The 20409-nt window shown below is 37.7% G+C and overlaps 2 protein-coding genes across 3 annotated transcripts; one reads left to right on the plus strand and one right to left on the minus strand.

Annotated features, from left to right (window-relative positions):
• Positions 1 to 11: 11 nt before the first annotated feature.
• Positions 12 to 12736, minus strand: LOC140951964 (septin-1-like). Its single transcript, XM_073401350.1, has 12 exons — positions 12352 to 12736; positions 10432 to 10522; positions 9720 to 9806; positions 8991 to 9114; positions 8289 to 8423; positions 7245 to 7362; positions 6222 to 6323; positions 4981 to 5077; positions 3585 to 3636; positions 2886 to 3005; positions 2690 to 2780; positions 12 to 1656 (listed from the first exon to the last, which is right to left on the minus strand). Exons 2-12 carry the CDS (start codon positions 10439 to 10441, stop codon positions 1573 to 1575), a joined length of 1020 nt encoding a protein of 339 aa, XP_073257451.1. The 5' UTR covers positions 10442 to 10522; positions 12352 to 12736; the 3' UTR covers positions 12 to 1572.
• Positions 12737 to 12949: 213 nt separating this feature from the next.
• Positions 12950 to 19367, plus strand: LOC140952338 (uncharacterized). Of its 2 annotated transcripts, none has more exons than XM_073401760.1 (8): positions 12950 to 13270; positions 13356 to 13460; positions 14581 to 14614; positions 15724 to 15820; positions 16284 to 16443; positions 17030 to 17073; positions 17368 to 17424; positions 17674 to 19367. In XM_073401760.1, the coding sequence occupies exons 1-8, from the start codon at positions 13030 to 13032 to the stop codon at positions 17707 to 17709; spliced, it is 774 nt and encodes a 257-aa protein (XP_073257861.1). In that variant the 5' UTR covers positions 12950 to 13029; the 3' UTR covers positions 17710 to 19367. The 2 variants fall into 2 exon arrangements, with proteins under 2 accessions (XP_073257861.1, XP_073257860.1); XM_073401759.1 differs by having other exon boundaries at positions 12954 to 13270; positions 17517 to 19367.
• The last annotated feature ends 1042 nt before the right edge of the window (positions 19368 to 20409 follow it).

The following is a 20409-nucleotide window of genomic DNA, read 5'->3' on the forward strand; positions in this document are numbered from 1 at the left end:
AAATACACTACTTCTCTAGGGTACGCACCACTTTTATTTTTTCATTAACAAAGTAGGAAAAATTTACATTTTAGAGATCTATCAATTTTTTATTATTATATTTGTGGCTACCTACAATTGAAGAGACATTTAGTTTGTTCTTGAAAACTAACGAGATTCTTTTTTTGTACCATGAAGAGATTGTCCACAATACGAGAAACATTAAACATATATCCAATACTATACAGGTTTGCATTAAGTATCGCCTTAAATATAAAATAACTCTGGAATCGAATATAAGCCAAATAGCTTTGCCTTGATGACTAATTGTTGTATATATTTCTATATATAAGAGGTTTGTGGGAGTCTTAAACCCTCTGAAATTTGTTTGATAATTTCCCCAGAATCGCCTTGATTTTTATTACAAACCGTAAGATATAGCCAAAGGATTTCTGGTACTGATTTCTCTCTTTACTGTACTGTTGCAAGATTCCATTTCACTGTCTATCAACGGTTCCCTATGGGTGTGAAGGTCCTTTGGCGGTTGCTAATAATATTTGTTTAAAAACTAATCAAGGGCACCTAACGACTCGGGCTGTTTTCTGTAAAATATCTGTTCTGAGAAGCAAATATTGAGCAGAATTTTCTATTACATGAGGACGGCTAAAATTTTCTAGATGACCCTTCCATTCATGTACAATTTTCGACGCTTAACTAATAAATTCCCTTCGATTTTCTGCAGTTTAATTTTCACATTTCACTTCCAGGTTAGGCTATTTTTCGTACAAAAAAGGAAACCAAAAATTTTTGTACTCAAAAATGCAATGGAGAGAGAAATTAGAAAATGTCTCACTTTCGTAATACGTCAAATTGCATCTAGAATTTTCGGAAAAATAACACTGAAGCCGTTGTAATTTCGAAAAGACTCAGGTTCCCCTAGGATGACCGAGCAGATGCAAATTCTATAGTGCCGCGTAGAACGCATTTCTAGACATCTAAAAATACTCTGGATAGCCTAAAAAGTGTTGTCAATGTATTTAGGAGGAAACCGTCGTTGGGTGCCCCTGACTAAAAGAGAACTAGGATGGTCTGACAGCAACCCCTAGGAGAGAACCCTGGGAACGAGGTTGGTCTGACTGTAGCACAGCCAACAGGTACCAGCCAACACGAAAGGGAAGATACATTGCAATAAAAGAAAACAAGCGTAGGTCATATTAGACTGAGTGGCAGGTGCCCCTTTTCCCTCCTCCTTTAAACTCTAGACTTTCCTCAAGACGTCCTCACGAGTTCCACCACAGAAAAAGCAGTAAAGGGAGCAAAGCGAGCTTTTCAGGTTGCGAAGTCGCCCGAGCGAGCGACGAAGTCAAAAGTCTATTCAAAAGGCCAGCGCTGCGACGCAGTCTAGGATCATATGATTTCAGTTTTGCAGGCTGTCAAAAGAGATCTGTGAACCAGGAAAAGAGCAGAATGAAGGCCAAAATGATAAAGCAAACGCTCGACGACAGCCTTTACACATCGCGCAAATTCAGTAATTCATGTACTTCATTACATTATAATTATATACTAGAATGGTCCCTGAATACAGTAGAGGCTTTACATTTTTTCATCTTGGCCTACTGCTTTTTGTTTCGCCATCTCTTTCTGCATTTGAAGTACCATTTCTTGCATTCGTCGCAACTGAAAGAAAAAAAAATGCAAGTTTAACTCAAGGAAGCTACTTTATCGTTAATGCCAAGTAATTTAGTCCAACATTTTCTAAGAACTCACATTTCTCGAAGGAAAAAATTCCATTCGCTGTAACAAACCACGGGCCCGCCAGATATGGCGCCAAATCCTGTTTTTAGTTCAGCTGCTAATAGACCTTTTTATCGATACGGCGGCCATATTAAGTCAATTCGATTTAAGGAGTATTATAGGATGTCCAGGCGGTATGAACACATTTCGTTTGTATTTTCGAGCGCATTTCCGGACATTTTTTCTTAAAGTTTTCTTAGAATAAGATTGTAATGGGAAAAAGGATCCTTGTGCCGTGTTTTGATGTAATAATGATCGCCTTTTCCCGAAAGACCACATTTCTAATACTAGACTAGAAAAAGGCGATCATTTTTACATCCAAACACGGCACAAGGATCTTTTTTACCATTACAATCTTATTCTAAGAATACTTTAAGAAAAAATGTCCCGAAAAGCGCTTGAAAATACAAACGAAATGTGCTCTTGCCCCCTGGGCATCCTATATTACTCCTTAAATCGAAATAATTCAATATGGCCGCCGTATCGGTAAAAAGGTCTATTGTTGAAAAGAAATGTTTTTTTTTTCCTGATCGGATGAAAGGCGTCAAAAATTGGAACGCTCAAAACCCCTTGGGAGGCACCGGCGATATATAACCTACAAAACTTGAACTTTCGCAACTTTCGCGTCTGTTGTTCCCCAGGGGATCAAAAACGTCTGGTCTTGGAAAACATAAGTTCAGGGGGGAATTTTTGGAGAGGAAGGAAAAAATACTACCACGTTTGGGATTTACATTCCATCCTCTACAGTAAAAAATTCACCCAAAAAGGCAATCTGGAATACAGCTCAAGGAATCCGGAATCCCACTAAGGATTGGAATCCGGAAAACAGTACTTGAATTCCGAGTGGAATCCAGAATCCAAGACAGTCTAAGATTCCCTTACATTGGGCGAAACAATATATCAAGTTGCTAAATACCTCGGCTTCCTTTTCTTTTAACATTCGATCCTTTTCCGAAATGTTGGCTGCATCCACCTGTTCCGGCTCAAAACTTCCCGTTTTGCGTTTCCTAAAACAAGAAATTTGAAAAGATCATTTATTTTTCACGGATCTAAAGTTGCCACCGGGCCTCGATTAAATATGAAGGACACGTTATGGAAAACGGTTTACATACATTGCCTCTATAGTTTTACGAGGTGAGGGGGGCCCTTGCCCCTCTCGCGACAAACGCTCCGCTCTGTAATTTTCGTAATGCACTTCTTGTGTGACATCTTTCAAATCCTGCATGTGTGTTCTGAAAACGAAATCGGTGAGATTTACTCTTAGCAAAAGGACACGACAAGAAAGCACAATGAGATATAACATTCCTTTTCCCTTGAACAGGAATACCAGTGAAAGGATAGAAAGGGGAAGGAACTGAAGAGAAATTGGGCGTTGTGTCGTTTGGGCTTATCCCTAAATAAGGGCCCGTTTGGTGTATCCCAATTAACTGTAGTGAAATCATTTTATTGAAAAAACACGACTCAAGTCCCTAAGGCCATCGTACAATCGACCCTTCGTTGCACGACGGTGTCTGGAGGAATCAAACATGTTCAATCTCAGAATCGACACCCGATAAAGACATTAGCAAGAGTTTGGCAAATTGCAACATATCACGAGAGTTCACAAGCAGATCAACCAACAAAATTGTATTCGAGAGCACGAACCCAACAACGCTACTCCGTCGTCATGTTGGAGTGAAACAACAAACATAGCAGCGTCACTTGATTAATTTATCTTTCAAGTATAGAGCATCGCAAAGAAAATCAGCGCAGTTTGTGCGGGAACTTTAAATTAGTTGCAAGCGTAAAGTAATGTAAGGTCTCTCGCTCACCTGATCAACATGTTTCTAAGCTTGATAAAGTCACAGTGCTCGGGGTTTTCAACTGCAAATGAACACAAGTAAGAAGCACGTTTTTATGGTTCCTGACCAATGCCCATTTTCTGGTTACTAGTGTGACTGGGTTGTTGTTGTGTCAATTTGTCCTATGGGAGATGGGACTGTTTTGGGGACACTAGCGCATTTTCAATTGTCTACTACGAGCAGCCTGAGAAAACAGCCGACAATTCGCGACACCACCACTGGTTTCCCGGCGAAATGATGTCTGAGAAACGAGCGCAGAAATTCCATACTGATGACGCGTCACTACCCGGATCTGGGTAGTTCTTCTGATTGGATAAAGCAAATTTAAAACCAATAGTATTAGAAGCACTACCCAGATAAAGGTAATGAAGCGCCATCGGAAATTCTTCGCTCGTTTCTCGTGGGAAACCGAAACCAGTGGTGGCGTCACGAAATGTCGGCCCTTTTCTCAGGCTATACCACGAGTAGTTCCTTTGAGTAGTTCTATTACATTCACCCCCCAAAACAGTCCCAAAATGCAATTCAACACAACACCGACCCAGTCTAAAGCTGCCATACTCACTGCCATACCTTTCAATAGAGAGGAGAAGTCGTTACGTCACGTTGCCATAATAGCAAAATTTCTGGATGACAACAAACCGAAAACGTCACATAAAAGTGCAGTCGCACTGTTTGAAACTTCATCGATATTATTCAGTTTCATTTAATTTGTCAAATGTTGGCGAAATTTCAGGGTTGAATCCGAAAGTACGGTATCTAAGTTTACAAAAAGGAAAAGAAAATTTTTGTGTGTTGTGGTTACCTACTCCATGAAGGGGGCGTCGCAGTCGTGCAATGACGGCTAAGAAATGTACAAAAAAGCGTGATGCACGTGCAAAGTTGTTGTTTTGCTTTTATCTAAACCTATTGCTTTTTTGCCATTCTCGTTGCCGTCGCCATCGTTGCGCCTAAGCTCCCTTCTGTTGTCACCCCAAAATTTTGCTTCCATGGTAACGTGACGTCACACTTCTCCTCTCTATAGACATGCGCATCACGCTCGCACCGGCTACTGTCATGATGAGGACATAAAAGGAAGCTTACGCAAAGCCGTTTTTGAGCGACACATGACAACCGGAAGGTGGGGCTTTTTCTCTTTTAATATGCAATGGCGCCACTTACTGTGAAGTGTTTTCACTCTTACAGCGACAATTTGCTGCGCAAAACCACAGCCTAAGACTGCAAAAAGTCCACTTCCCGTTAAGGTGTGTCCCTCAAAAACGCCTTTGATTAAGCTCCCTGTTATAAACTTAAAGAACGTGTCTGCGTTTATAAATAATATTGACAAAGTTTGCAAATGTGGAGATTGAGTGGGACTGAATTAACAAACCTTCTGCCATTCCCCAGGGGTACTGCCTAACTCGTACTTGTTTGCCTCGGACGTCCGTTATTGTGTTACTGCCTATCACAGCAAAAGGAATACTACCCTGAAAAAAGATATGAACAGACATAGAGCAGAGACTATAAGAGATGTGACCTGGTAACTGAATAGTGACGTTTTTCTTTTCCACTTTCCATGTAACCAATGGGCATTTTGCATGATACGGTCATGGCAAACGACGCAGAGGGGCAAGAAAAACAAAGAGATACCGTAAAATTCCGAAAATAAGCCCCGGGCTTATATTTTTCAAAGGCCCTTTTTGAGGGGCTTATTTTTGGAGGGGCTTATGTACGGAGAGAAATTTGCGTTTCAAAATCGATTGGGCTGGCTTGTAGTGGGAAGGAAATTTACCATTTTCGCTTTGTTTTACTTTGTATTCGAGGGCAAATTCCAAGTACAAGCCCCCCGGGGGGCTTATATTCGGAGGAGCGATTTAACGGAGGGATTTTTGCGTTACGATTTTGAGGGGCTTATATTTGGAAGGGCTCATACATCGAGGGGCTTATTTTCGGAATTTTACGGTAACCTTATTCAAAAAGCTCATAACCTTTCTTTTCAAGGTCCCACTGCGCCATTTGCCATCCAGGAAGGTGATTTTTGTATCATGTGACCGTCTCGTGCAAAGGGCCCATTTCAAAGGTCACATTCAATTTGCACGCCGCGTTTTTGGCGGTAAAAAGCCTGTCAAACTGAGTTTTTTTTGCCAGGAAATCGTATGCCCACCGGCGTTCTTTATAAAGAAAACTGAACATATACAAGTAAGTAATAAAGTTTTAAGAATCGCTAAGAGCAAAAAAATTATTGCAACTCTCATATTATTCGGTGACTTTAAAGGCGAAAGCCAAGTTCGCCTTTGACAATCCAGGTAAAAGTTAGTTGAAGCTTCTTGTGTGATGTTGCAAACTGACTTTTAAATGATTACTTATTTGAAAAGAAAGAGTTTGTCTGGTTTTAATTCAGGCCTAAATAAATTTTGTTTTAAAACGAGATTATAAAGCGGTCCCAGGTAATTTGTATTGGGCAAAGTTATTCATTTTATGACGAAAGCTGCACGCATGTGAAATGTTTTTCGTGGGTCATTTCTTGACTTAGAGCGTCGTTTCAGTCACGTTTTAATTCTTCACTTCTCTAGGGTATAGTAATTTCGATTTGCTGAACTTTTAAGATAAAGGGAATACTGGAATTTCTACCTTCAATTCCTGGTTTATCTCAACAAATTCCTCATCATCTTCGCTGTCGCAATCTGGAAATGAGTAAATCTTGATACCATGTTCGTCAATTTCGTCTAGGACCTGGTAACAAAAGAGTCAAAATTTTGAACTTAGCATGTAGCCCTTTACGCGACATAAAGGAGCGAAAGCAAAGGCGTTTTTTAGCGAAGCACATCAACTGGAAGTGAACCCCTATCTCTTTCAATTTACCACAACACTTCCAAATTTGTATTGCTAAGCGTCTATAGTCTCATAAAGGCGATTTGACCGAAAATAAGGGAAGAACTACCCATAAATGGATACAGTTCACTTCCGGTTGACGTGCATCGCCAAAAACGTCTTTGCATAAGCTCACTAATAACGTAAACCCCGGCTGTAAAGGTAGCTTGCTACATTGCTACAACCAGTTGCAAAACTACTTGAGACACTGTACCTTACTTTGGCTTAAACTGCCTGACTAGCAGCGAAGTAAAGAAAAAAAGGCCGGTTTTTCGTCGTAGTGTCTCACACTTTTTGTAACTTGTTGTAGCTTAAGAGTCTGTGGATAAAAATTATGTCTTTAAGGTCTTGTAAGGTGGCGCCATAAAAAATGATATTTCAGGGAAGTACTTGCATTTCTTTAGCAATTTTTAAAAGGATTGTCTTTAACTTGTTGCCTTTTACCACCACAGGTACCCCAAGCTCCGGGAACAATATTGAAGAGAAAAGCTGTCTCAAGTCTCTCTGATCACCCTACAGATACATGAGACTTACAGCAGGTATGAACCATGTATGCAACCGACAAGGACATCTTTAACAGATGAATGATATTTCCTACCTGATAACCAGTTTCTTGACTAAGGTGCTCTCTCAGTTTGTATCCCATTTAAGTTAGATTAGTTCTCAAAAAGACCCCCGCTACACAAAATACTTTGAGACACTCAAATTATCGTTTTAAGCCTGGGGTACCTGGGCCACCACTACACATACATGTATGAAAAACAAAGTTGACTACTCTCTCACCTTTCTTTTAAGTCTTTGCATTTCGAATTTTGTTAAACAATCAGCTTTGGCTATAACAGGAACTATGTTAACCTTGGTGTGTAACATTCTCATGAACGTGATGTCTATTGGTTTTAGGCTTAGAAAAAGGACAAAACACAATGCCAGCAATAATATTAGTACCAATGAGATAAAACTTTCTTAAGAGCTTGAATGGTAAGGAGCAAGAAGTACTAGAAAAACAGAGACTCAAGGAGATCTCTGTTTGTTTCTGTTCCTTTTCTTTTATCAAAATGGAATCTCTGCTAACTCCCACTTCTCCATAATGCCCACTTTTGTTTTTCCCTATGGATTATTTTGTGGGTAAAATCCACTCTTAAGTTAAAACATAATTCAACCTAGTTTGGTTCAGGATTTGTTTGATAGCCCTGATTTTTCAGAGGAGACAATGGAAATTCTGGTTTAACCTCACAAAAAATGATTTTATCTACAACGGATACATTCACTCATGTTCTGAACATCTATACTATAACCACCTCACTAAAATGGCCACTTTCCTCCACCCCCAAGGTGACGGTTGTGGGTTTGAATGTATTTTGTTTGCCAGAGAGGCTCAGCAGGGCAATAATTTGTTATTAATAATCTGTTTTGCAAAAATCTGGAGAAGGGTTAGTTTATGATTCTCTGAAGGCATGGTGAAAGTGATAACGATGATGATGATGATGATGATGATGATAACAGTGATGATGTTGAAGGTCAAGATAACCACCATGGGGTGATTTATGACGATGGCAGTGAACGTCATAGTGATGGGAAGGTGGATACAGGGGTCACGGGTAACAATAATGACGATGGCTAATATCAAAGTGATAATGACGATTCTGATTCTTGTGGATGAGATCAGTTGATGATGACTGAAACAGTGATTGCACAAAAAGAATTGATGATTAGAAGTAATGGTGACTGTCCACGAAAAGAGACCACAAATGCAGAAGTACACACTCTACATAACTAGCAAAATTTGCTATCCAACGTAAAAAATCTACAACAAATGCAAATACCAACCCATGACCATGTGGACATATAAAATAAAGACAGCAGTGAACTCTGTTGTCTACTATGTGCCGTCGATTAAGGCCTGATTCATCTTGCAGGTAAGTCTCGTACTGTTGGTCAATGTAGTTAGTTACAGCTTGCCAACTATACAGTACAAGAAAAAAAAACATTCTTATATTTGTCTCCAATTAATGGCTTCAAATATAAGCATACAGAACAATATTCCTTCATCAATCTTGGGAAAGCTATTCCAATTTCTAACAGCTACATATAGTACCTTTAAATACAAATTCATCAAGCAAGACATGCTACAGTGCACTCTCCTTAAGTGATGTCTAAATTTTCAAATTTCCTTGCTAGTGACAGAAAAACGTAAATGGATGCTAATAAGCCCTGGACTTATAGGTCCTCATAAGGAGTGGGACTTACAACCGGACCAGAAAAGTACTTCGACACAAGCTATAGCAGTGCTGATTAAGATATGTTTTTTATTTACTGGTTTTTAATTAAGCTTCAAGATGTCACAATAAATCCAGTTCATTTCAATACAAGCTAGATGGGGCCTTATATCAAGGGGGGGGGGGGCTTATAATTGGAAGTATTTTTATATTTACAGGTAGATGGGCCTATACCTGAGAGGGATTATATGTGGAGACTTATAATTAAGCGGCAGTTTACCGTATGTAAGTATCAGATTAAGAGAAGTCCTACCAATCTGTATTGTCTACAGCATCAGCAAATCCTGGAGTGTCTACCACTGTTAATCTCAACCTGATACCTTTCTCTTCAATTTCTACAGTATTGGTTTCAATTTGTACTGTCTGGTGAATACGATCTGCAAAGCCCAAATAATAAAACAATCATTTTCCACACCCTCATCATTCTAGCCAGAATATATAACCTGTTAGAACTGAATCAGGACTTCACCTTTCCCTTGAGGCTAGAGGTACTTAGACCTAGAGGAACGTAATTACCAGAATCACTAGGCAGCTCTAATTTCAAATTAAGGATAAAACAAGACAGTGTGCTTGTACAAGGAGGTATACGTCTTCCGTTGGGGTGAGAGGGAACTTATTTATCTAATCTCCCAAAGGAGGTCACACACTTTGGTACAATTAACAAGTCTTAGTATCAGTCGAAGACCTCCTAGCTTTCCCTGCCCACCCTTACGAATATTTCAATCCTAATCAGCTTGCCATCAAAGGAAAACCAGACTATTTAAAGAAAAAATGATAAATTGAGGTGGAAGGGTTAAAGGTGTCAGACATTTTAAATAAAGGGAGATAGGCTTCCCTTTAGCCAAAACAGCGTTATCTTCAGTTGGCACATTGGCTCTGTAGACCTCATTTTGGGTCTGTCAGACAAAGGGGTCCTGACCTTGGGCCCCTCCCTAGTTCCACCAATGATTAGGTTTTACATTCAGAAGTTATTTATACATACCAACTGCTTTAGGAATTGCTGTCTCATCATATAAGTCAGTAAGAAACAAGCTATCTACAAGGGTTGACTTTCCCAAACCAGACTCACCTGGAATAGCAAAAAATCGGTTATAAAAATCAGTTACTTAAAAAAATTATCGATATTATTAGAGGTGAAGAACCATTTAGATGGTATTAAGTATACTGCAGGGTCAAAACTCATCTGTTTGATGATTTAAGTTTTCAAATGGAAGGGAAAACAAGCTTCTTGTCATGGTTTGATGATAAATATCATGCATCAGTAACAAAAGACATTCAAACTAAAAAAGTTCAATGGTAGTGATCTTGTTTGCTGGAAGAAGGGAATAGCCTGGTCTTAATTAGGTCTAGCAAAAAAAAAATGTATCAATCAAAGTTCCCTCAATAGCCTACTATATATATGGACTAATAAGTGATTGAAAATACAGATGTATTGTGCAATAATGTTTCGCTGCTTGAGTTTGTATCGAAACAACATGTATCAAAAACAACAGGTTTCCTGATGGACTATCACAGCTTGTAGCAAAACTTATTTATCACATGCCTTAAACATTTATATTCATCCAGCCAGATGCGTGTGTTACAAGTTCTTTGATCATCCAAGTCAAAAGCTATAGTCACTTTAGACAGGTGAGAGTTTTATGCCGTATAACGATAATGAGTTAATTTGAGATTGTTTCTTGCACAGCACTCACCAACAACCATAAGGGTAAACTCAAACCCTTTCTTCACAGATTTTCTATGGACTTGGTTAGGGAGGTTAGCAAAACCAACATAACCAGGTTCCTGTGAAGAGAACAGAAAATATGCCACAACATGACCTTGTATCTTCTATGCATGTCAATTGAGGCAAGCTCATTGCTAGAGAGGCATTTGCAAATAACATTGTAACGCAAAACAATAAATTTCATTTTCGATAAATATAACAGTTGCACTTTGGTAAATTAATCTTGGTTGCAACATCTTTGAGAGTACTTTATAATATTTTATGTCCATTTAGACATTTTAAACAAACAAAACAGCAAACCTGTACAGAAACCTTAAGTTATGGACAGGTTGAGGTTATAAGAAGCACCTTATTTGTGACTATTAAACAACAAAAACATTACATTTGCCACTGTTTAGGTTTTAACAAGACTGGTTGTACCATGCCATTTTCAAAACTGGATTCATTTGAGAGTACAATCTATTGGTTATATTCAGCAATGAAAATAAGTGAAATCAAGTCTAAAAATAGCTTGTTCAGGTAAGGCACCTTGAAAACATGCTTATGAATTTAAGTTAGAGACGTCCACCTTAAAAGGAAAATGATTTTTACATTTTAAAACATACCATGCATAGTAACAATAATTCCTCTGCCCTCAGAGAAAACTTTCACTGGGAATTTTTTAGCTAGTTTAATTACCGGTAAGTAGAATTATGGTGTTATTAACATTTAGTAAGCAAAGTTACCAATTAATAGCAATAAGGGACACTCAAATCAGTGTGTAATCAGATTACAAGTGAAGCAAAATTGGCACCAGTGTCTGTGTTTTAAGCAAGTTGATACCAATTTATTCTAACAAAACATGGTAACAAAAGAAATGTGGAAATTGGAAAAGCAATATAATAATTGATATTGCTTCTATAAATTCTACTGCCCCTTGAGGCTCACCAATGAAATAATATTATTGCTGTGTCTTAAGTGGGGGGTTTCAGTGACAAGGTCAGTGATAGGTTGGGTATCAAGAATAGAAAGAATAGAATAATTGGCACAACCCTTATGTCTAATATAATTATTTTTGAAACTGCAATGGATAAAATACTCTGGCAATAGCTGTTTTTGTTACAAAGAGGGTTCAACGAACTAAAGGCATAAAGGCGCACACCTCCAACTACTTTTCGACCCTCCCCCCCCCCCCCCCGCCTTAACAACATCCGCACTTAACAAGGTGGCTACTTATTTCGTCGATCTTCAATAATTAGAGACAAAAGAACAGAATGAATTTTTTTTCGGTGCAAATTCTGCGTCAGAGTGGTCAACTATACAATGAATGACATCGGATAAAAAAGTGCTTTTAGAAAAGGACTCTTTAATAGGATTAAAATCCAACCGCAAGGTCCATACTTGACGCAGTGCGGATGTAATTGAATTCCGATCGCAGATTATAGGAGGAAAATTTATATGAAATGCAAATATCAACTTCCCATTTCACTGAATTAACGTAATCGCGGGAAAAAAGTCAAATCGTCCACGTATACAAAGAATTAGTTCAAACTTAGGGTGTCAAACATCTTTAAAACTTTCGTGATAAAAGCACTGAATTCTCAATCGCGTTGAGTGACATGAATTAAAATTTGGAAAATTCGAATGCAAAACAAAATGACCGAAAGTTCGCGATTTTTACAGCTGTACAAATAAACACATCATTGATCGCAGGATTTCCATCTCTCAGCAACTTCACAAATAAGGAAGATTGTTAGCCTCATGTACTCTCTACAGAAGAGTTACGGGTAGGGTATTTAAGCTAAATTCATCGTTTAAGACAAGAACACAACAAGCCAAAGGCTGTGCTCAGCGTGCAGTGCACGAAATCATCACATGGATACGCACAAAAATTGGAACTCTAACTTACCGGGTCTTTGGGTGAATAGAACGTTGCCCAAAATCCGTCAGTTATGGAAATAAAGGAAAAAGAGTTAGTGTTTAAATTAATTTAAAACTTAGAAATTTTAGCCCCGGTTATAAATCGTAACTGAACTGGCGGTGATCGCTTCGCCTCCTGTCTCTCAGGAGGTCGGAAATCATACAACTCAAGTGTGACAGCAAGTGAAAAAAAAAATCACAATACCTTTGTGAGCTTCTGAGGAAACTGCAGTTTTGCTTGCGATTCCACGAGAAGTTCTACTACTTATACTCATGGTGCTTTATCTAAACTTGAACAGATCGAGAATCGGCGTTTCCGACGCAAAAAGGCGCAAAAGTGTTTGAATATAAAGTATCTCCAGATTCTTGTCGTTTGTCGGATCCAGACTTCCTTCCGAGTCTTCCGAAACAGGCTTGGTCGGACGTCGGATACCTCAAAATATGACAGAGATGTCACAGAAATTTTAAGAACCTAGTAGAAATAAAATCAATAGTTTGTTTAAGTCTTAAGTTTCAAGGAAATACAATGTTCTTACATATTACGCGGGAAGGATGTAATTCGCGCTAAATGGACAGTCGCGAGAGTTCTCGCGTGTTGTTGATGCTGCTAAGATCGCTCGCAACGCCTCAGGGGTAATCAGTCTCTAATGGCGGCGTTGAGAAACGAATGGAAAGCTGTCCTCGAAAACAGCAGTTAGATTTAGTGAAACAAAGTTCCTTTCAAAGTCACACTTTGAACAATGTAACCAACACCTTAAGTAAGAGCGCCACATTGAACGTAACGTCTTCTCGCTTTAGACATGGAGAAGTTCTGAACGTGGATTTCCGAGCGACAATGGTTTCAACAACTTCAGCACCAACCCCATCAGCGACGACCTCTCCGTTTTACCTTTTACGAGATGATCCTCGTGAGTTTATAACAAGTTACTTTTGTATGAATAGCGTTACAGTATTTTAGTGTTTTTTTTCATTCAACGTCGTTATTTTTTGCAGCCACACCGCTAGAAACAAATGGTAGCCTTTTACATGGCTTCGACCAGACACAAAAAGGCAAAAAGGTGAAGGAAGGTCTCAGTTCGTTTCTTCCGCATTTGCCTGGTAAGGCTTCTTCCACAATGCTTTAATCATAGTCTACATGTGAAGAAGGAAGTGCATAAATCTATTGTCCCGTGGCTTACGTTACCCTGTATATAAATGAAAATGGCAATTCAATATAAGTTAAGCACATATCGGCCAAATGAGCCTAAATAAGCTCAACAAATAATTGTTTTAAAACACTTTCTCAGTGTTCAAATGCAATATGTTGTGTTAAGCTTAATTTTTGTGACATATTTAGCTGATAATTTGGTGCGTCAGTTTAGAAATGCAGATTTCTCTAAACTATAAGCTTCAATTAAACAATATGCTGAAGTTTCCTACTCAAAATTTACATTTATGCTGAGCAAGCATGTACAGTTTTTAATATCTGCAAATTAAATTTCAAGATACCTGACCACATCAACTGCTCCTGTGGTCCGACAGCAATCAAGGAAATAGTTCATCCTCAGTTCACACTCCCACAGTCCCATTTCCCTGTTGCAGAAAACTCATGAGGTGTTGAAACATGTAACTCTTTATCTGATGCTTGTGAACATTAACGAGCATGGAACGTGAGCTACATGTTTCAATCCCTTATGAGTTTCTGCCTTTAGTCAATATATCTATTCAAATCAACTAGTAAAACAACTACTCCCACTTTTGCAGCCCTTTAGTCGAGAAATTTATCAAAATCAAGTATGTAGAATGACTGCTCAAACACATAGTAACTTAAAATCAGGTACTGACAAATACATTGTTTGGAATCAGTTTTATTACGATATTTTACTTAAAGGCTTAAAGTTTGACTTTATTTTTGCAGTAATATTGCTTGGTAAATTTTTTGCTTGTGTTCATTCTGGTATGTTTTGAAAGTTCTTTTCTCCCTGCACAAGTTCAAAGACTAAGTTGTCCTTGATTCTTAAAACTGATAACATCACAAACAGTACAAGGGACATGGATATCTACATGGATACAGGTGATTACAGGCGGTAAGCAAAACCACCCAATATAATGGAGGTTGCCCATAGGAAAAACCCCTTATATATATGGAACATAGACTACTCAGGCTCAATTGCCTTTTGGAGCATTTTCAGGTCTGACTAATCAAGTGTGTTCCCTTTTTCCTTTTCTCTTTGTTCAGGTGTTATAGATGAACTGGGGGGACCCGAAACTAGGTAAATAGACATTGAAAATTGCTTTACAGATATTGCGGCTGCTATTAATTTTATACCCCAATAGGCCATGTTTCAGTTGTGGGCTTAGTGTCCTAGGCTTTGAGTGTACGTGAGGCTGAGGTTGATCTTGTTTTGATACAAACCTCATCCCTTTTCTAATGTAAATTCTGCTTAAAAAATACTAGTTAGCATAAGAACCACATGATTTACATGATAAAGCAGGAAGGGTTAAATCAAAACAAGGTCAACCCCAGCCTTGTTTCTGCTTGCAACTGTAAAATGGTCTATTCTAACAGCATGAGACACATGTACTTGATACAGTGTAAAAGCACAGTTAGAATAACGTATCTGTGCAAATTTTATCAATAAACTGGGAAAACTGCCTAGTTGCCAATTTAACTCTTTTGGTTGGTGCCACATATATTGTGAGATGTTTTGTGGTTACAGTTGTGGTGTGAGAAACTATAACTACCGTATAGTGTTTTGGTGAACATTCTGTAATTTAATATGAACTTGTCGGAATAATGCGCAATATTATAGTATGTCACAAGCCTAAGGGTAGTATCTGTTAGGTTGCATGATATGTTTTCCAGAAAATATCACTGCTGTACAACAGACATAAAAACTGTAACCACATGCACTTGCTCAAGGTTTTTTTTTTTTAATTCTTCTGACTAAAAAGACAGATTTGTGATATCAGCTCATATGGATTCTTCACCACTGGTCAGTGGTGACTGATCATGGCAGCTGCAATCTTTCCAGCTCTGGGTTATTAGAGTCTGTAATCTGCTCCCTTAAGGAGTTACGTCATCTTCTACATTAAGCTGTTTTAGGCATTCTGCTTTGCCTGCCATTAGATCACTTAAGGTGCCTTCATATCTGCACAGGCTGTAACCGCTGACCGGTACCCTCCCAGTATTTGAGGAATCTCTATCTTTTTTGGGAGTATTTGTGCACCAAGTGGAAAATCTTCCACAATTCACTTTCAGAGTTACATGGTACATGTACTACACCAATTCTAATTTTTTATCCAATTTAGGTCAAAGAAGTGTTACACTTACAAAGTAACATATATATTTATTTTTTGGTATTTAATTTTCTGTTTTCAGTCTACGTTCTGTGGTTGACAAGCCACCTATTGGTGGGAAAGAGCTTTTACCGCTAACTGGGCATTCTTTGTCTGGATTTCGCTTAAATCCTGGTCCAGTAAGTGTACCTAATAGGCTCAAACATGAGTAAACAGTCCAACCTCAAAATTGTCTGGAATTAAATTTACCAGATTTCCCTTCTTTACTTTTTGATCCGTTTTTTTTTTAATATGATGAATAATCATGGCCATCTTAGAATATGATTTGCTGGGTTTTTTCTATTCAAACATTGAAAGATGCAGGGTTGTCGCTATAAGATTTCAAGTTGCTAGGTAAATACAATAAGTAGGCAGAGGATCAAACAGCTAGGGATTTCTTTTGGTTCCATTTTTCTTCTATTTTCCAAATAAGATATCATTAATTTTAAATATTTAGAATTTTCCTGACTATTTACCCCAGTCCTGCCAAGTCCAGATAATCAAGGTTCTACTGGAGTGGCCATTTACTCATGTGTTGTTTAACTCTGCCTGAAACACTGCCATATTGCCTTTTATTGTCTAGAATTTTTTGTATTTTTCTAGATCCCTGAGCAGTTCCGTTTCATGAGTCAGCACCCAGTGAAGAAGAAACACAGACACAAGAAACACAAAAGTCAAGATACTGAACGAAATAAAGATAGCGAAACTGTTGGTCAAGGTTTGCGGCAACTTGAGCAAGAGAAGCCTGCATCCTCTTCTGCTGGTATGTTAAAAAAAAATGGAGAGGCTTATATCTGGAAAGGGGGGTCTTACAACCGCTTTGAAACAAGCTATAACCAGTGCATGAACTAAATACATTTTGCATGTCTGGGTTAAAAATTAACCTTCAAAACTTCACAAATAGAATGGCCCTTATGCATGATTACGTCGGACGAGCAAATTTCACCACCAAGCCTCTCTTGCAAGGAAAATTTGGTGCATTTGCACTCTTTGTCTGTGGATATTCTTTTCAAATTTGTTGCCTCGTGAATTCTTTTATGCAAAACTTACCAACTTTACAATTTCAAAATGAGGTTTGAAGGTGAAATTTGCTCATTTGACGTAAACATGTATAAGGGCTATTAATTCAATACAGGAGGGGGCCTATATTTAGGGTGGAGGGCTTACTGGTAAGTCATTTAAGTGTATCTAAAAATCAAATTGGCTTTGTAATTCTTTCAGATTTGAATTCAGATACAGTATTAAGCCTGGATTAGCTTATAACTGTACTTTGAACAAGAGCCTTATTGATAGTGTTTGGTGCTAAATAATAATATGTAGCTTCAATAAATATGTTTATTTTTCAACAGAAAAATCAGAGGGAAGTCATGATTCAAAGAAACACAAAAAACAGGTTAGCCAAGTAGGAGCCTTTTGAAAATGCTTAAACATTTTTCTTAGGAATGAATTTCAGAATTACCATTGTAGCAGAGTACTTCTCCAGTATCCAATAAAGTGTACATATTGTAAGAGAACTTCCAATCTTTATCATATGCTACTATGTTGCAAATGATTTCTTGGAGGTCTCGATTCTTTAAGGTAGACGGATTATGGAGATCTCTGTTCCTCTTTGCATTTAGTCCTTGCTACAAACATGAATTATTATAAAATGCAGGTTTTTATCTTAGGTTTTCATTTCTTGTTTCAGAAAAAGCATGATGACGGTGAAAGAAAAAAGAAAAAGAAGGAAAAGAAAAAGAAAAAGGTAATCACACTGTATTATTGGCAGGGCAAATTGCTTGATTTTACGTGGCAATAGAAATTAACTGTGGGCTAACTTATCTGTTCTGATTTCAGAAACATACCCCAGATGCCACCCCTACAGGGGGATTGGAACCCAGCTGAAGATTAAAATCCCTAGTCCTATTAATATTATTAGATTGTACATTGAACATCTTAAGTTATTATCACTTTTTGGATACTTCATAATACAGAACTCACATATTGTTTGCAGGTACATTGTACAAAGTCAGGTAGTTTACACAGGTAGATGACATTACTGTGTCGGTAGCCTTTTCCAGGATGTCAGGTACAAAGTATAGAAGGCATTTAGTCTTAGAGAAAGCTTTTCTGTCTCATTAATGCTGGTATTATTTGGTGATCTATTTGTATTTCTGTCTGTGTTTGTTCAGAAAGTGGACAGCACCATCCACAATAGAAATATTTCTGTAACTGATTTATTTGACAGATGGTTTATACACTCTTCATAAACTGGGGAATTGTTTTTTGAGAAATCAGTGGAATTACGCTTTGTGTAATTTCCAAACATATACTGTAATATCACAGCAGTTTGCTCGAACCTGAATTGCACACAACACAGAACTGTCATGACTGATGATAAACTAAGGGACCAAAGTAATCCTAGAATCCAAAGTTACAGGCAAGAAAATTGCAAAACTTTTTTGGTCTGTATGTCTTTGCTTCTTTGCTCCATAATCCCAAGAAAGAAGTTTTCACAAGGTTACTTCTCTTTGACTGTAGTTTGCACACAGTGAGAATGTGACAGCATCTAAAATTCTGACGAAAGAAGTGTCTTTTATATAGAATTATTTGTATCCTGGGTACCAGAGATCAATGTCAACCGGCTCACAACAGTGTGGAAAATTGTAAAAAATCACTGTTTTGCCTTTGAGACACACCATCACTGCTTTTCAAATGAAATCAAGTTAATGTGTGAGATCATATCTATGTTTTCTCATATTATTATTGTTCATTTTTATCTGAGTCATGTCAATGCCATTACACAAATGTCAAACAAAATAAGTGGCGGTTTAACTTATATTTAACCCATGCAGTTTTGCCCGAGAAAGAGCCACTTTTCTTAGAACAGTTGTTTTGGACTGTTGGGCACAACAGTTTGAAGGATGAACACATCATGAAATTTTATACTGCTCCCAGTGTACAGAGTAGTAGGTATTTAAGTATTGCCTGGGGCCGGGTTGTTCAAAGCTAGGTTAAGATAACCCAGGGTTAGTGTGAAATTTGAAATCAGATTTGAATGCTTAAAAAGTACATTCAGTTTAACTCTTTCTGTCTACAAGTTGATGATTGGATGCTCTTAGAAATAACAGAGAAAATTGTTGGAGAAAATGCTTTTTGAACAAAAGAAAAAGAAACCCGGGTTAAATTTAACCCTGGGTTAGAGCAGTTTTCACTTGACTGTCGTAAAACCAAAACCAAAGTAAATACACTAGCCAACCAAAGGGCGTAGTAAAACCAAAACCAAACCAATTCCTCAATTACTTTCGACAGTCAAGTGAAAACCGCTCTAAGCACTAATCCGCCTTCAAACAACTGGGCCGGGATCTTGACAATGAATGCAGAGTGTTGTTCATTAGCATCTCTTAGCTAACAGGGTATTGATCCATTTTTAAATAATGAAATGAATTCCAATCGACAAACCTTAAGATCCATTAAGTAAGAATAGAATCAATGAAATTAGGGAAACATTGTAGAGTGACACTGGGTCCTTTACTCAATAAAAGGACTCGAGACAAGGACTCTTATACCATAGAACTCTATATGATAATGAGTTAGTACACGTTACAATATAATTAAAGTAGAGGTGGTTTTAAATAGTAACAATAGTTGTTTTATGGTTCTTTCACTGTCACAAAGTGTAATATGATAATTATTTATGAGAGATAAGCTGTATGCAGTTGTTATTTGGCAACAGATTAGCCAGGTTACTAGCATATAATCTGTGAGGATCTCTGTAGCCTGTGGTTGACAATATATGGTACCGTCTTTGTTACATAGACCACGTAAAACGTTGAATGAACTCCCTTGTCATGGACACAGATACAGGATTGAAATTGAAATACCATATTTAGTCGATTAAGCGCCCAACCTCGGACAACTGCCGACCCTATAGGCAAGAAAGGCCAATAACTGCCCACCTACCACCCCCCACAAAAAGCAGTGACCTCACTGACAATGAGATTTAAACTAAGAGAATCCATGGAGACCGAGTTTTCTAAGCATTTTAAAGAAACTTTCAATGAACTGTTAAAATTCTGCTTTGGAACATCCGGAACATCTTCACGTTTTTTTTGCAAAATTAATAACTATTGCTGAAAACTGCGAAAATTTAATAAGCGTCCACCTCGAATAAGCGCCTACTCTCAAGGTCCAAAATTTAAGAAGCGCTCAGAGCGCTTCATCGAACAAATACAGTAATTGAAATTCTTGTGCTGCATATAAAGTAGGCGGATGTGTGAATTGTTGAGTTGATAGTGAAGAGATTTAAAGTCTAACATTTTTAGCACTAGCCCTTTCTCAGAGGGAATCAATGTGGAGGTTCTAGAAACACCAACCTTCATAAAACGAATAAGTTTAAAGGAATTCTTATAACCCCTATAAGCTACACTAAACTAGTTAAAATTTTCATACTTTACATTATGCGAAATATCGAATGTTCAACATTCTGCGTGTAAAATACTTGAATTCTTTAATTAAATTTGATTTTTCATATTCTGCATTGTGTCAAATATGAAAATTGTAATATCTGCATGACAAAATAATACTGAAATGTTAATACCCTCTATTTGAAATCTGTAAATATCAATGTTTTGCGTTATGTCAAATATAATACGAAATAATATGTTAAATTTCTAAATTTCAATAATCTTCATTATCTCAAATATCAAATTGTCAATATTCTGCTTGTCAAGTATTGGACTCTATAAAT

Source organism: Porites lutea, chromosome 11 (genome assembly GCF_958299795.1).
Source record: "Porites lutea chromosome 11, jaPorLute2.1, whole genome shotgun sequence".
In the NCBI taxonomy this organism is placed as follows: Eukaryota; Metazoa; Cnidaria; class Anthozoa; order Scleractinia; family Poritidae; genus Porites; species Porites lutea.

Excerpts from the sequence above, each read along its gene's own strand:
- LOC140951964 (XM_073401350.1), bottom strand. Across the intron at positions 9,115-9,719 it reads AGCAATTCCTAAAGCAGTTG|ATCGTATTCACCAGACAGTA; the intron begins GTATGTATAAAT and ends TGGGCTTTGCAG. Across the intron at positions 8,424-8,990 it reads GCTGTAGACAATACAGATTG|TTGGCAAGCTGTAACTAACT; the intron begins GTAGGACTTCTC and ends TGTACTGTATAG.
- LOC140952338 (XM_073401759.1), top strand. The coding sequence starts at position 13,030 with ATGGAAAGCTGTCCTCGAAAACAGCAGTTAGATTTAGTGAAACAAAGT. Across the intron at positions 13,461-14,580 it reads GTTTCTTCCGCATTTGCCTG|GTGTTATAGATGAACTGGGG; the intron begins GTAAGGCTTCTT and ends CTCTTTGTTCAG. Across the intron at positions 17,074-17,367 it reads CAAAGAAACACAAAAAACAG|AAAAAGCATGATGACGGTGA; the intron begins GTTAGCCAAGTA and ends TTCTTGTTTCAG.